At 30.0% G+C, this 15,441-nt stretch overlaps 1 protein-coding gene and 1 pseudogene across 2 annotated transcripts; one reads left to right on the top strand and one right to left on the bottom strand.

The window, feature by feature from the left end:
* Nucleotides 1–892: 892 nt before the first annotated feature.
* Nucleotides 893–3,017, bottom strand: LOC145050122 (eukaryotic translation initiation factor 5A pseudogene; annotated as a pseudogene). The gene is made up of 3 exons (XR_013683375.1): nt 2,859–3,017; nt 1,294–1,416; nt 893–1,214 (listed from the first exon to the last, which is right to left on the bottom strand). The product of XR_013683375.1 is annotated as a eukaryotic translation initiation factor 5A pseudogene (transcript).
* Nucleotides 3,018–9,874: 6,857 nt separating this feature from the next.
* LOC145053522 (tubulin gamma-1 chain-like) lies at nt 9,875–14,588 on the top strand. The gene is made up of 12 exons (XM_079001573.1): nt 9,875–10,287; nt 10,690–10,896; nt 11,004–11,115; nt 11,236–11,636; nt 12,694–12,747; nt 12,836–12,940; nt 13,024–13,098; nt 13,181–13,225; nt 13,320–13,448; nt 13,940–14,044; nt 14,137–14,213; nt 14,313–14,588. The coding sequence occupies exons 1-11, from the start codon at nt 10,159–10,161 to the stop codon at nt 14,206–14,208; spliced, it is 1,434 nt and encodes a 477-aa protein (XP_078857699.1). The 5' UTR covers nt 9,875–10,158; the 3' UTR covers nt 14,209–14,213; nt 14,313–14,588.
* The last annotated feature ends 853 nt before the right edge of the window (nt 14,589–15,441 follow it).

The following is a 15,441-nucleotide window of genomic DNA, read 5'->3' as shown; positions in this document are numbered from 1 at the left end:
AAACGAATATATGATGGTATTTTGTAAAAAAAACAAAATTATGAGGGTATTTTGTGAAAAAACAGAATTATGATGGTATTTTGTGAAAAAAACAAAATTATGAGGATTTTTTAGTGAAAAAACAAAATTATAAGGGTATTTTGTGAAAAAAAACGAATATATGATGGTATTTTGTGAAAAAAACAAAATTATGAGGGTATTTTGTGAAAAAATAGAATTATGATGGTATTTTGTGAAAAAAAAACAAAATTATGAGGATTTTTTGTGAAAAAATGAAATTATAAGGGTATTTTGTGAAAAAAACGAATATACGATGGTATTTTGTGAAAAAAAAATTATGAGGGTATTTTGTGAAAAAAAACAGAATTACAAGGATTTTTTGTGAAAAAAACAAAATTATGAGGCTATTTTGTGAAAAAAAACAAAATTATGAGGATTTTTTGTGAAAAAAATGGAAGTATAATGCTATTTTGGGTTAAAAATTAAATGTTTGTGGAATTTTGGGTTAAAATTAAAAATAGGCTGTCATTTAGGTTAAATACAAAACTTTTCTACAATTTTGGGTTAAAAATGAAAGTAGGTTGTCATTTTGGGTTCAAAACGAAATTTTTCTGCAATTTTGGGTTAAAATGAAATAAAACTGTCATTTGGGTACAAAACAAAACTTTTCTGCAATTCTAGGTTAAGAATGAAAGTACGCTGTCATTTTGGTTAGTGTTGTGTTAATCTACACATACATTTGATGGTTTTTAAAATTGTTGGACGATTTTGCCCCTGTGCCAATGATGGTAATCCTCAAGAACTTAAGGATAGGAAAGTTCAAGTCACATAAATAATAAGACCAAAAGCGAAGAATTTCAATTGCTAATTTTGATAACTCACAAAAACAATATGACCAAAAGCGAAGAATTTCAATTTCTAATTTTGATAAGTAACATAAACATATGTTACATGATAAAACAAAATAAAAACATGACTTGTTTTTCTGTTTTCTTCAAATGTTATAATATATTATAGTGTGGTGGTTGTGGATTTTTTGAATTGTATATTTGGGGCCAATGTCCTTGAGAGCACAAATCTGTTCCTTTCCCGTTGCTGACATATGAGTCACAACCAGGTCCTTCCCCTCTCCAAATCCAGAGTAGAGACTATCATACAAATCCATCTTCAGACATATCAATTAGCTGGTAATCGGTACGAATGACACTGTGGACCTGTAAAAGCGAAAAAAATAGTGCGATTAGAAAAATGAAGAGAATAATTAAAATGAGAAAGAGCAGTAATATTACATACATCACAATTATGGGATGATGGAACAATATCATCAAGCTTTTTCCTGTTGAAAATCTCGATTGCAACAAAGTGACACTTGGAATGACCATGCTTGCCAGTATTGGAGGTGGAAACTTCCACAACCTAGTACCATGTTACATTTCACAATAGAATAGTGATTAATAATTTAATGTCTTCAATATATAAATTTATAAATAAATAATATGTCTGAATTGTGATATTAAAGAAAAATAACCAATTTAAATAAGGGGCATCAATAAACATTTAAAAGGATCATGGACAGTGGCTGATCCAGCCCGGAAGTCAAGTGGGGTGCACAGTTGACCGCTGCTCGTTCACCGTCGACTATAAAATTGACATAAAAATACCCCTTAAACTAAACAATAAGAAACCAAACATGGATAATATAAAGCCTCTAAATTAAACTTTTTCTCACAAAAACACATAACAATATAGTGGTTCACTGATTATATGAAAGATATATCAGTATTTATTACTTAGCGATTAAATATTAGTAACGGTTATAGACGTTAATATAATCTACTCTTGGGGTAATTTGGTCATTATGTTACAATGTTAGGATTAAAAGTCACGATGGCTTCAACAAAATATTCTTGAAGCCTTTAATAAAATTCTGGTTAGTGTTCTAAAATTATGGTTTGGTTTAATCCCACTAAAAACAAGGCCAGCCTAATTAAAATAACAAAAACCACCAATTACAGAATTAAAGTCGATCACTTGTTCACTATTTTCCTGTAATGATACATACTTTCCTGTAATGAGACAAACAACTCAATTAAATTATATTAGAGGAAACAAGACAACAAAGGACCCATTAAACTAAGCAAAAACAAAAGTCAAAGTCCTACAATTCCATGTTTTTGAAGCTTATAGCTGAATTCAATCAGATTTGTCTTCAGCAGATCACCCACTTCAAGATGAGGATGTCTTAAACCATCAGGTCAAATTACATATCAAAATGAGGCTTTCTTAAACAACCAGGTCAAATTACATATCAAAATGATGAATTCTAAAATCAATCAGGTCAAATTACATATCAAAATGAGGATTTCCTAAAAAATCAAGTTACATTTATCAACCAAAAACGAACCTGGTTGGATAAAGATTACCCAATTTCGAAAACATTTGTTACGACTACCCAGATTTTTTCATGTTTTAACGAAGTAAATGTCAAAAATAAGAAGCATATCTAGTTGTTTTTAGACTCCGGATTTAGAGAGGCAGAAAAAACGAAGATGCCAACATGAAAAATGAAGCTAATTCCGGTCTCTGATCTCTGACAACGACAGAAGAGATGGGGTAGATGAGCGGCTAGGTTTAAGGAAGATGAAGGAAGAGGGTCATTTCGTATTAAGCAAAATCAAGACATACAAACATGTTGACTTGAAACAGACGAAAAGCAACAAAAACCCTAACCCCTAACAGCATAATTGAAAAACAATTGACGCAAAACTGTCTAAAAATTAACACAATTAAATAAAAAATATAACTACGCAACACAAGGATTTTCCAAAACAAAACTGAGATTGAAGAAAGAAGTTAACCTTGCAAGCACGATTCTTGATGACGATATAAGCATTATTGCGAATGGTGCCGGCTTGCTGAGGATAAGTCTTGGAGGCTCCGGCATCGGCCTTGGACTCAAACTGATGCTCTTCATCAGGAACAAATGATGTGAAATTAGAAAGGAATTTTTGTGTTCGATGATATCAGTCGATTATGGAATTAAATAAGTGATAAAACGGTGTAGTTTTGATTATGTGGGTACCTAACGTTATATACCCTTAAGGGTATATTCACTTTTCTCATATATATATATATATATATATATATATATATATATATATATATATATATATATATATATCTTATTGTAGTAGACAACTAGGTGTAAGACTCATGTGTTATATGAGCTTATTTAAAAAAATATATATATGAAATTTTAACGATTTGAGAAGTTTGAATTTATATGAAAAATGAGAAAAAAATTGAATTATTAAAATTAATGAGGCTTTAATACATTGAATACATTAAATATACAAACCCTTTCTAATAAATACCTAATATATATATATATATATATATATATATATATATATATATATATATATATATATATATATATATATATATATTGCCTTACATATTAAATGTAGAATTTTAATTTAATAAAATCAAAAATACAATAAAATGACAAATAAAAATAGAAAATTTAAAAATTCTAGAAATGTCATGAGTCCAAATTAAAAAGAAGAGGACATGTGAAAAAAAAAAAGATTTTGATTTATTAGAGAGGATTATGCATATATTCGTTCTATGTGTGTCAATAAGAATGTATACGTACTAACAAGTAGTTGAATGTAACTAAGTTATTGCAATGTGAATTTATTTATAACTCATTGGCTATATAATTTTTGGACAATAAAAAATATTCAAGAAGAGACATAAATCATCTAAATCCACAACTAGGGAAATATATGCTTGTTGCGCATAAAAGAATTATGTATATAAAATTTGGCAAGTACATGTTGAAAGTAATTATGTCATTAATACTAACTATGAAATAATAGATTTTTACTCTAATTTGTTATGTAAAATTTTAATGATTTTGAACCATGTTATAACATTTATTTAAATCATATAATTTAATGACCACTACTCACAGTTGACTTGACGTGTGAATAAAACTGAATATAATTCTCGATTTAGTGTTACTTTTAGTATTATGATTAACAAACTTTAAAATTACTTATATGATATTTTTTTTGTAAGAAATGGAATGTAATTTATAAGGTTATTTTATTTTTTAACTATTATTCTTGTTAATGGTTTTGATTTAAAAACCATTTATTTGGAAAAAAAAATTCATTTATTATAGAAAATTAGTTTCGGATATTTTAGTTAATTCGACATGTCAATTTAGTTTTGTATTTAAAACATTTAAATATTTTAAACTATTTTTTTTAAAAAAAATAATGTTTGAATATTTATAAGTTTATTTGATATTTTGATTTATATTTTGGATTTACCATGATATTTAAATTAATTTTTTTAGTATTTACATGGATAATTCAAAAAATACTATTAATCCGATAATATGTCATATTTAATAACATATGAAAATTTATAAAACAAATATATTAGAATGAAATATGAAGATTTTTGGAGTTTCAAATACATGTGTTGAATGTTTATTTTATAGTGTGTGTGTGTGTATATATATATATATATATATATATATATATATATATATATATATATAGAGAGAGAGAGAGAGAGAGAGAGAGAGAAAGAGAGAGAGAGATGGATAGATAGATAGATATAGATATAGATTTACCGTAATATTTAAATTAACATTTTAAGTATTTATATTGATAATTCAAAAAAATCTATCATTAATATGATAATATTTCAACTTTTATAACACATGTAAATTAATAAAATAAATATACTAGAATGAAATATAAAGAGTTTGGAGGTTTCAAACATACAATAAAAAGAAAAAAAAATATTCTTTTATAATATATTATAAATAGATATAGATTTGGTCCATACAAGTTAAGCCCATCGAGTCAATCTGTGAAGACTTTCAAAATTTTAAATTGAAGAGATCTACCTCTTAATAAAAGAAACCAAACTGCCACATGTCACTTACATCTTCTATTTCCCTGCAATGTTAAATTCCAATTTTGCCCTCTAGCGTTGCTATTTAGCCTCTAATCCGTTTATATGGACATATATGTAACTGATACAGTATTTTAATGTAATATGATATACATACCATATTCAAATACTTACCATTATCATGCATCAATTTCATCCTAAAATAATTCTCCATCTGTTAGTTGATTGCGAAATTAATGTATCTAACATTTTGTTTGACAGTTTTACTTAAAATTAATGTATCCTATATTTGAATTCATTGTTGTTATCCGTGGTTTTCACGGGTTGTTGAAGAGATATAAAATATGTGAGGTTAATAGTAATGGTGATGTCTTATCTTCTTCTTGCCTTCTTAAAGTTTTCCTTTTGCATAATCTTCTTCTTGCCTTCTTAAAGTTTTCCTTTTGCATAAGCAATAACAAATCATGGTATAAAATTGAATCGATTCTCCCTTGAAAGTACCCATGACGGTTAGTTCAGACCCTAACCATTATGGAATTTCTATATGTGGTTACAGCCAATTATGAGCTTCTAATTTTTGATATTTTAACAAATAGCTTCCAAATATTTTTACAACGCTTCATATGGTCTTATGTCATAACGTAAGGACACGACGAAAGTAATTTGAGGGTCCTAGCAAAAAAAATGAGCATTTTTAGTGACAATAAATTTACTAAAGGAAAGTGACTTTCTTGTTTTTTTTTTTTTCCATTAAAATTGGCTCTTGTTATAAATTTATCCTTAGGTCGTTTTTGTAATAGTATTTGTTTTTCGTTTTTGTTTTTTTCATTTTCTCACTACCAGATAAATATTTTTTTAGGAAACATATTATTATTTTAAATTTATATAATAATGAGAAAAAACAATTAATGAAGCGAAAACACCTAATTGTGAATTATGATGTTAAATCGTTTTCCAACAATAGTGAAAAAAAAAAATTGAATCGTTTTCTAGGCTCTAATAACAATGATTTCAAAACTTGTTATGTTGAGATTTCAAGTTATTAACAGAAAATTAGAAAGAAAGCAAATAAATAAATTTTTTTATAAGAAAACTAACATAATAAAAGTGAAGAATAACAACAAAATCTTACGGTTCACATGAATAAGAAATTAGATCAACACGAATCAGAAAGCAGAATTTGTAAGGCTGCTTGAAATCAGATTAAAATAAATACGAAATCAATTTTTTAAAGATGCGTGAAATCAAATTACATGAATCAATGTATTAAGAAAGATTGTAATCAGAGATTATAAAATAGTAGGGGTGTCAATTTATGACACGTCATGACAAAATACACGACACGAAATGAAATCGGGACGAAATCAAAATTCGAATTCGTTTTCGTGTCGTGTTCGTGTCAAGTATAAAAAACACAATGTCATGTCGTGCCGTGTTCGTGTTTACAAATTGACACGAAATTGACACGATTGAGCATGTGTTTGTCGTGTTTTCGTGTTTGTCGTTTTTATCGTGTTATATATGATTAAATATGAATTAAATAAAATAACAATTATGTAATGTTATCTTTGTCGTGTCGTGTCGTGTTATCGTTTTTAATTGATTTGTTTTCGTATTAGTGAAAAAAAACACGACATCGTGTCGTGTCGTGTTCGTGTTACAAAAAAACATTGTCGTGTCGTGTCGTGTCAGACAAAAACACGACACGACGGTCCGATTTGACAGGTCTATAAAATAGAAACCGAAATCAGAAGGCCACTTGAAAAAATCAAAATTGATTAATTATGAATCAATTTTTTTATTACTCTTGAATATTTAGAATTGATCGACAAAGTCCTATGATTGATGATGGTGATAGACCAATACAATGATTATTGAAAAAGAATTGCACATTTCTTAGTCTTCTCTGATGATTTTGTATTGGCTCAATTTTTTTCCCTGCTCAGCTATCTTACGTGATAATAAAAAAGTTATGTACTTACACAGTAATGCATATAAAATATGCCCCTAGGAATTTGGACACGGCTCCTTTGAAATTGTATCTTTGAATACCCTCTTAAGTAATCGATCCTAATATATAAAGATGTTATTTTTTTTTTTTGACATTTCAAAGATATAAGTAGAATTCACCAAAAAAAAGAAAAAAGAAAGAAAGAACAATTTATCACATCAATGACGTTTTTATAGGACTCAAACTTTTTCTTAAAATATATACATACACTTCTACTACAAAAAAATATATAATCGCAATTGCCATTTTCCAGCTATTTATTATAGATTCCTTAAAGACAAACCTGCAAATTTTGTACTTGTGGTTTGCAAAAATATTTGGATGGGGTCTAAAAAGTTTCTAGCTTGCACAGAAGATCTAAAATCAAGGTTTTTCTGGGTTTTTTGTCCTAAACTTAACAATTTTTTGTATTTTTGGTCCATGAAGCACTTGAATTGACTGTTTTGCCATTTATTTATTTTTTATTTTTTATATTTTTATTTTATAAATATTAATGCAAAAAAGGAATTAAGTTGGCTCACCCATCTCTCTCTCTACCCACCTCACCGGAGCCCTCCCCCCCTTCTCTCTCTCTCTCTCTCTCTCTCTCTCTCTCTCTCTCTCTCTCTCTCTCTCTCTCTCTCTCTCTGTGCAAATTGAGGTGCTAGATGTCTTTAATGGCTCAAACTTAGGTGGACTAGGGCTTCTCGTGCCTTTGGTTATTTCTTGATCTGGCAAAGGAACAAAAAATGATCGAACGACCGCATCAAAAAGGAAGCGTGGAGGCAAACGCGATTTGGATCTGGTAGCTACTGATATTTCGTCAAGACCTCCGGTGGTTCTCTCGGTGGTGCTGGTCGAAGGTGGCACCGGCAATAGAGAGGAAAGAAGTGGTGGTGGTCGGAATAACAATAGCAGCAGTATGTGGTGACAACAATTGGTGGTGGATGGCTTACGATGGCAGCTCCACTGCCTCTTCTTTCTATCGTCCAGAAGCACATGACGAGGAAAGGAAAGGGGGAAGCAACAATTGTTTGACGAGAAAGGAAGGGTTTGGGTGGAGGGTTGATCGATGAAAACAATGGGTGCTTGGCTGATTCAGTCGACGGAAAAAGGGATGTGGTCTGATCGTCATTCACATGTTTTCTTCTTATTCTTATTCTTCTTTTTTCGTTTTGTAAGAAACCGATGAATGGGAAAAGGGTTTTTGGGTTTGATGTTTGACAGCCTCGTTGTCTCGCCGTGCGCTGCTCCATCTCTAGAGAAGCTTCTTGAAAGAAATCTAGAAAAAAAAAAAAAAAAAAAACGAAGGGAGAAGTTGAAGATGTTGGTCAATTTCAAAGAAGGGGAAAGCATCTCTTGAACCCGTCTTCATTTGATTTGGAATGAAAGGAGGATGAATGAAATAAGGGAAGAACGAATGGAAGGAAACAATCGGGGTGGATCGATCGTTATTCATAGGAAGATGGCGGATGCCATGGTGGTCTGCTAGTTAGGGTGGAAACAACAGCTTTGGTTGTATGCTGCTGCTGCTTTTTTTTTATCAGATAAGAAATGAGAGAGAGAGAGAGAGAGAGAGAGAGAGAGAGAGAGAGAGGTGGGGGGACTGGTGGGGTATTGGTAGCGGTGGAGTGGAGGTCTATCCTTTTTTGTTTTTTATTTTTATTTCATAAAGTATTAAAATAAATAAGAAAAGAAAATACAAAACTGAAATTAAAAGGGTAAATAGGTAATTTTAAATTTTTTTAGACCAAAAACCCAGAAAAACCTTGATTTTGGACCTTCTGTGCAAGCTAGAAACTTTTTGGACCTCATCCAAAGATTTTTGCAAACCATAAGGACCAAATTTGCAGTTTTGTCTTCCTTAAAATGGTATTGTTATGTAGTTCAATACCAAGACAAAATGCAAAATTGGTCCTTTTGGTTTTCAGAAAAAATATAGATGGAATCAAAAAAGTTTTCAACTTGTATTAAAGGTCCAAAATCAAAAGTTTTTCGTAAATTTGGTCCAAAAATCAGGAATTTCTCGTAAATTCATTATGGACTTGAAATGACAGTTTTACCCTTTTAATTTGTTTATTAAATAAAAATAAAAAACAAACAATTTGGCCCACCCACACCCCCACCCTATGGCCCTTCTCTTTCTTTCTAAACTAACCCACATATCACTTCATGTTCAAGAACCCGAGATTGATGCTTCATCAGCGCATCTTCTTCTTCATTTGGATCTTGCAAACTATCATCGATCCTATCGCTCGGTTCTTCGTTAATTTTGTTCTTTGGGATTAATCCGGTTCATTTATTACAAGACAAATATTGCAACATCAGGAGTTATTTCTCTTTGAAGCATTCGATCTAGCACACAGAGTGCATAACTCATCTACCCCCTCTGAAGACATGTTTATTAGATTATTTTAACCAAATAGATGCAAATTTGTTCCTTCCACAACCATTGAATTCAAGGAGAAAAGGAGATGGAATATGCAATCATGGATTTACGGATACCGAATAAAATAGAAGGAATATGTAGATGTTGTTGTTGTTCTTACTCAGACTTTGTTATTTTGATTGAAATTGTTGATTGCAGTTGCTGAAGTGGTGGATTTGTTGTGGCAAGTTTGACATTGGGAAAAAATATTAAAGAGGAATAGATTATTTTTACCAAAACCCAAAAAAATGGTTCAATAGGAACAAAGTATTATTCTTGAAGGGGACTTAGATTTAATATATTATATAATAAATTAAAAATCAAACGCAAACTAGTCTTTTTAGGTAAGACAGGGATTAAGTGCGCAACAAAAACAAATAATATAAACTTTCCGAGTTAAAAAAATAAGTTAGGAACCAAACTTACAAATTACCCCAAACCAAAAGGACCATTCGTGTAATTTACTCAAAAACTTAAGAACAATTTATGACATCAATGATCGCGATTGCCATTTACCAGCTATTCATTATCGGTTCCTTAAAACGACATCGTTCTGTAGTTCAATACCATAAACACACATTGTGTCAACTTGCACATGTTAACGCACCCGCAACAAACCGCTATTCATCATTTCCATCGTCCCATACACACACGGCCTCACTTCATCACTCCGGCCACAGGCCATCGTTTCTCTCCTCGTCGCCGGTTTCACCATTTCTGTCCATCTTCATCACACCTTTCGGAACCCTAGTGACTGTGAAACAGAAGCGAACAATTAGTTAGAGAAGAAGAAAATCACATAATGCCTCGCGAAATCATCAATCTGCAAGTAGGGCAATGCGGAAATCAGATCGGGATGGAGTTCTGGAAACAACTATGTCTTGAACACGGAATATCTAAAGACGGCATTCTCGAAGAATACGCCACTCAGGTTACACACGAACGTCTATGTTTCAAATATATATGTGCTTCGTTGCTGTAATCACTTGATTTCAATTGTATAAACCAACAAATTACAACCTGTTTCACAACCACAATTAAACACAATTCAATCGGTATAAAAATGTTTTCACATTTTTTGTTCTCGTGATCACAGCTTATAGGGTTTACATTCCCTTTAGTGTTAAAAACGTGAAACACCTTTTGTTGTTTGAGAAACAAAATGTAAGGCCAATTATGCAATCGTCGATGATAATCTGACGCAATCAATATCAAAATTCAGTTTTTTTTTGTGTTACTTAGCTTCTATGCTAGAGGCTAGAAATCAGGATACTCCTTATTCACTTGAGATACTTTTCAATTTTCAGCAATGTTGACATTGAACTTGTTGCAGGGAGGTGCAGGGGACAGAAAAGATGTATTTTTCTATCAAGCTGATGATCAACATTACATACCACGAGCTTTGCTTGTGGATCTAGAGCCAAGAGTGATTAATGGAATCCAAAGTGGTGAATATAGGGATCTTTATAATCATGAGAACATATTTATTTCACAAGAAGGAGCAGGTGCTGGAAACAATTGGGCTAGTGGATATGAACAGGTAAAATTCTGTTTTCAATTTTGCATTATCTACTCATTAACCTCTTAACAATTAAGATTATCCACTAATTATATGATCTTGCAACATAATCATTATCTTTCAAACAGGGTAAGCATTTTGAGGAGGATCTTATGGACATGATAGATAGAGAAGCAGATGGAAGTGATAGTCTTGAGGGATTTGTTTTATGTCATTCTATTGCTGGAGGAACAGGATCAGGTTTTTCCAATTTCTTTTCTAATCTTTTTTTTTTTTTTTTTAAATCTTTGTATTATGTCCTTAAATGGAACTACATTCAACCAAATTCTAATTTAGTCTATTTACCATATTTCCATATAGGAATGGGATCATATATTCTTGAGACATTAAATGATCACTACAGTAAAAAACTTATTCAGACATACAGTGTTTTTCCTAACCAGAATGAGACAAGTGATGTAGTGGTTCAGCCTTACAACTCCCTCTTGACACTTAAACGTCTCACTCTCAATGCTGATTGTGTTGTGGTTATTGACAATACTGCCCTCAATAGAATTGCAGTAGAAAGGCTTCATATTCAGAATCCAACTGTTTCTGAGACTAATTCTTTAGTTTCTACTGTTATGGCTGCAAGTACAACCACCCTAAGGTACCCAGGGTATATGAACAATGACTTGGTTGGACTTCTTGCTTCTTTGATTCCAACGCCTAGGTGTCATTTTCTTATGGCGGGGTATACCCCACTAACTGTCGAACGCCAGGTAGGTGTTTGTATATATATATTTTTTTATAAAATACATGTTTGTATACATTTTTTTTTGATAAAAAACGGATTTGTATATATTTATGCACTTAATAAATACCTACTTTATAAATATGTATGTCGCATACAAAAGTGTTTTAAAAAAAAAAGTTTTTGTATAGAAAAAAGAAGGTTTTTTTATGTGAAAATATGTTTTTTTTATGTAAATATGGTTTTATAAAGCAAAAAAGAAAAACATATTCGAAACAAAATTTTGAAAAAAAAAAAGATGTGGAAAAACGTAATTTAGGATGAATTTGTGACAAAATTTTGAAATCTAGGTCAAAAGTGTAAATTTTGGATCAATTTTGTAATAAAGTTTAAATTTTGGACCAAATTAATCAAATTTAAAATCTGGACCAGAAGTGTAAATTTTAAACCAAATTTCTAATAAAACTTAAAATCTAGGCCAAAAGTGTAAATTTTAGACCAAATTTGTAATAAAACTTAAAATCTGGACTAGAAGTGTAAATTTTGAACCAAATTTGTAAAAAAAACTTAAAATCTAGGCTAAAAGTATAAATTTTGGACCAAATTTGTAATGAAATTTAAAACTCGGGCCAAAAGTATAAAATTTTTACCAAATTTGTAATAAAACATAAAATCTAGGTCAAAAGTGTAAGTTTTTGACCAAATTTGTAATAAAATTTATAATCTAGGCGAAAAATATAATTTTTGAAAGTTGATAACGTGTTGACCGGATAAAGGGGTCAAAATGAATATAATTTCTAGTTTTTATGAATTAATTGACTAAAAAAATAAGATAATGACTAAATCGATTCCCTAAGAATTATATGAGTACATGTAATACATAGATAGTTGAGTTTTTTTTTTTTTTTTTGTAATAGATAGATAGTTGAGTTTTACTTAATTAACTAGTTGTATGAAAAAGCCTCTCCAATAGCTTTTGTTAAAATTTAAAACCTTTTTTATTGAAAAAAGATCACAAAAAGCTCATATTGTAGATGTTTGAAGTTTAATTACTTCCACATTATGTAATATATTGATATTGTCAGGCTAATATGATTCGAAAAACTACAGTTCTTGATGTGATGAGAAGACTTCTTCAGGTAAAAAACTTACATAAAAAAAATCTCCTAAAACTAGTTTTCTAATTAACCATCTTATTTGCTAATTGTGTTTTTTTTATTTTGCAAGACTAAAAATTTAATGGTAACCTGTAACGCTAGAACGAAGCAAGCCAGTCAAGCAAAATACATATCAATTTTAAATATTATTCAAGGAGAAGTTGATCCAACTAAGGTCACTAAAAATCACAATTACACATTTTTAACCATTTCTTTACATATGAATTTTACTTTTTGTCTCTTTCTTTCATACTTTAGGTTCACGAAAGCTTACAGAGAATACGTGAAAGAAAGCTTGTTAACTTTATAGAATGGGGTCCTGCTAGCATTCAAGTAACCGATGTTAATTACATGTTTTACCTTTTGCTTTATGGTTTTTATACATCATTTAGTTTCACATGAGTTTTGTATTTAGGTTGCTCTGTCAAGGAAGTCTCCCTATGTTCGAACTGCCCATAGGGTAAGACTTCATCGTGTTTATTGCTAATTAGGTCTAATTTATTATTAATATAAATAAAACCATGTACTTTTTTTTTATTAAATATATATTTTAGGTTAGTGGGCTCATGTTAGCAAGTTACACTGGAATTCGACATTTATTCTCCAAGTGTTTGAGCCAATATTCTCTTTTGAGAAAAAGACAAGCCTTTCTCGACAAGTACAAGAGTTTTCCTATGTTTGCTGTAAGTTATTCGTTAAGAAAAAAAATGTTACGTTTGGAAATTTTTTAAAAGAGTAAATTACACGAATGGTCCTTATGGTTTGGGGTAATTTGCACGTTTGGTCCCTAATTTATTTTTTTAACTTGGAAGGTTCTTACTGTTTGCTTTTATTACGTGTTTGGTCCCTACTGTTTGTTTTTGTTACGCGTTTGGTCCCTATCTTACCTAAAAATACTATTATTTAAATAGGAAAAAATGGTGGGGTAGGTAAGGTAAGGTGAAGTGGGTGGGGTTGGGAGTGTGTTTATCTAAATAAATTAAAAAATCAAGGGCAAAATAGTCTTTTTAGCTAAGACAAGGACCAAACGCGTAACAAAAACAAACAGTAGGGACCTTCCGAGTTAAAAAAATAAGTTATGGACCAAACACGCAAATTACCCTAAACGACAGGGACCATTTGTGTAATTTACTCTTTTTAAAATTTATCATTTGTTATTTTTTGACATGTTAAGGATAATGATCTTTCGGAATTTGATGAGTCCAAAGACATACTTGATAGTTTGGTTGATGAATATAAGGCGTGTGAGTCCCCTGATTATATCAAATGGGGAATGGAGGTATACATGACTAAATATTTGATTTTTTTTTATTTTTTTTGGGTTAAATGATAGAAATATAGTTTCATTGATTTGTTTACATGTGATGTTAGGACCCACATAATCTTCTGACTGATGAAGGAACCGATATTGGATCAATCGATCCTACTTACCAATATCAATAATACAGGTGTGTGTTATTTTAGTGCAAAAAAGAAAATGTTTTTATTTTTTATTTTTTATTTTTTATGTATACAACATTTGCATGTCATAATCTCTACAAATCCAGACCTTCTTAAAGCATTTGGGGTACAATGAGATAACACGAAGGAAGCAACAACATGCGGGCATTATGGAAAGTCTCTCTAAACTAGGATTTGCATATTTTTGTTGAAGTCGTTTATATACTTTTGAAGATATTTGTTTTTAGTTTTAGTCGCTTTTTTCCAAGTTAGAAATTTCCAAAACTAGTGTTGGTTTTAGTGGCTTACACTTAAGCAAAACCATGTCTTTATGAACCTCCATTGCTTAATTATATTATAAGGGTCATGTTTCTATCATTCAATCCGTCTATCTATATCAACGTCACATCATCATCATATTTCTTAGGGCCTGTTTGATAGTTTCTGTCCGGGAAAGTGTTGTTTGAGAAAGTGTTTTATGATAAAGTTTTCTGACTGGAAAATAAACCATGTTGTTTGTTTGTACATCTGATTGACTGTAATAAATGATGAAAATGACAATATTATCATGTTGTTTTATACTGTGATGGACGGAGTTGCTGAATAATTATAAAAACATACAAATTGTCATACAAAATCAAAATTACATAATAATCATTTAAATTCCAAATAGAATGTCGATTAAATTGTTTTTTGTTTTTCTTTTTAAGTTAATGTTACGTCATTATTCTTTCTAACAATTTAATTTTTTTTTATAAGTCAACAAGTGATTCATGACTCGGTTTATGTCCGATAGTGGTGAGATGAATGAATTTTTTCAAAATATATTAGGATGATGGTAGTGTTGTAAAAAAAATATATAACAACTATTCTAATAAAAATGAATTTAAAAAATTAACTAAAAGAAATTAATAATCCAATAAAGTAATATTTATTAAAATATAATATTATATATTTATAAATAATATTTTTAATATATAATAATCCAACAAAAAGAATTAACCCATTAAAAAGAAATAAAAAAGAATTATTTAAAAGAAATTAATAATCCAATAAAATAATATTAGTTAATACATAAATATTATATATTAAAATAATATTTATTAACATATAATAATTCAATAAAAAAAATTAAAAAAATTATTTAAAAGAAATTAATAATGCAAGAAAGTGTTTAGGGCACATTTATCTTTCCAGCCTATTCAGCCAAAAAAATATGGTTTTGAAGCTTTTTGG

Source organism: Lactuca serriola, chromosome 5 (assembly GCF_051521515.1).
Source record: "Lactuca serriola cultivar US96UC23 chromosome 5, Lser_US96UC23_V15, whole genome shotgun sequence".
In the NCBI taxonomy this organism is placed as follows: domain Eukaryota; kingdom Viridiplantae; phylum Streptophyta; class Magnoliopsida; order Asterales; family Asteraceae; genus Lactuca; species Lactuca serriola.
The sequence above is the reverse complement of the archived record's forward strand: the minus strand, read 5'-3'. Positions and strand labels throughout refer to the sequence as shown.

Excerpts from the sequence above, each read along its gene's own strand:
- LOC145053522 (XM_079001573.1), top strand. The coding sequence starts at position 10,159 with ATGCCTCGCGAAATCATCAATCTGCAAGTAGGGCAATGCGGAAATCAG. Across the intron at positions 10,288-10,689 it reads TCGAAGAATACGCCACTCAG|GGAGGTGCAGGGGACAGAAA; the intron begins GTTACACACGAA and ends AACTTGTTGCAG. Across the intron at positions 12,941-13,023 it reads GAGAAGTTGATCCAACTAAG|GTTCACGAAAGCTTACAGAG; the intron begins GTCACTAAAAAT and ends TTCATACTTTAG.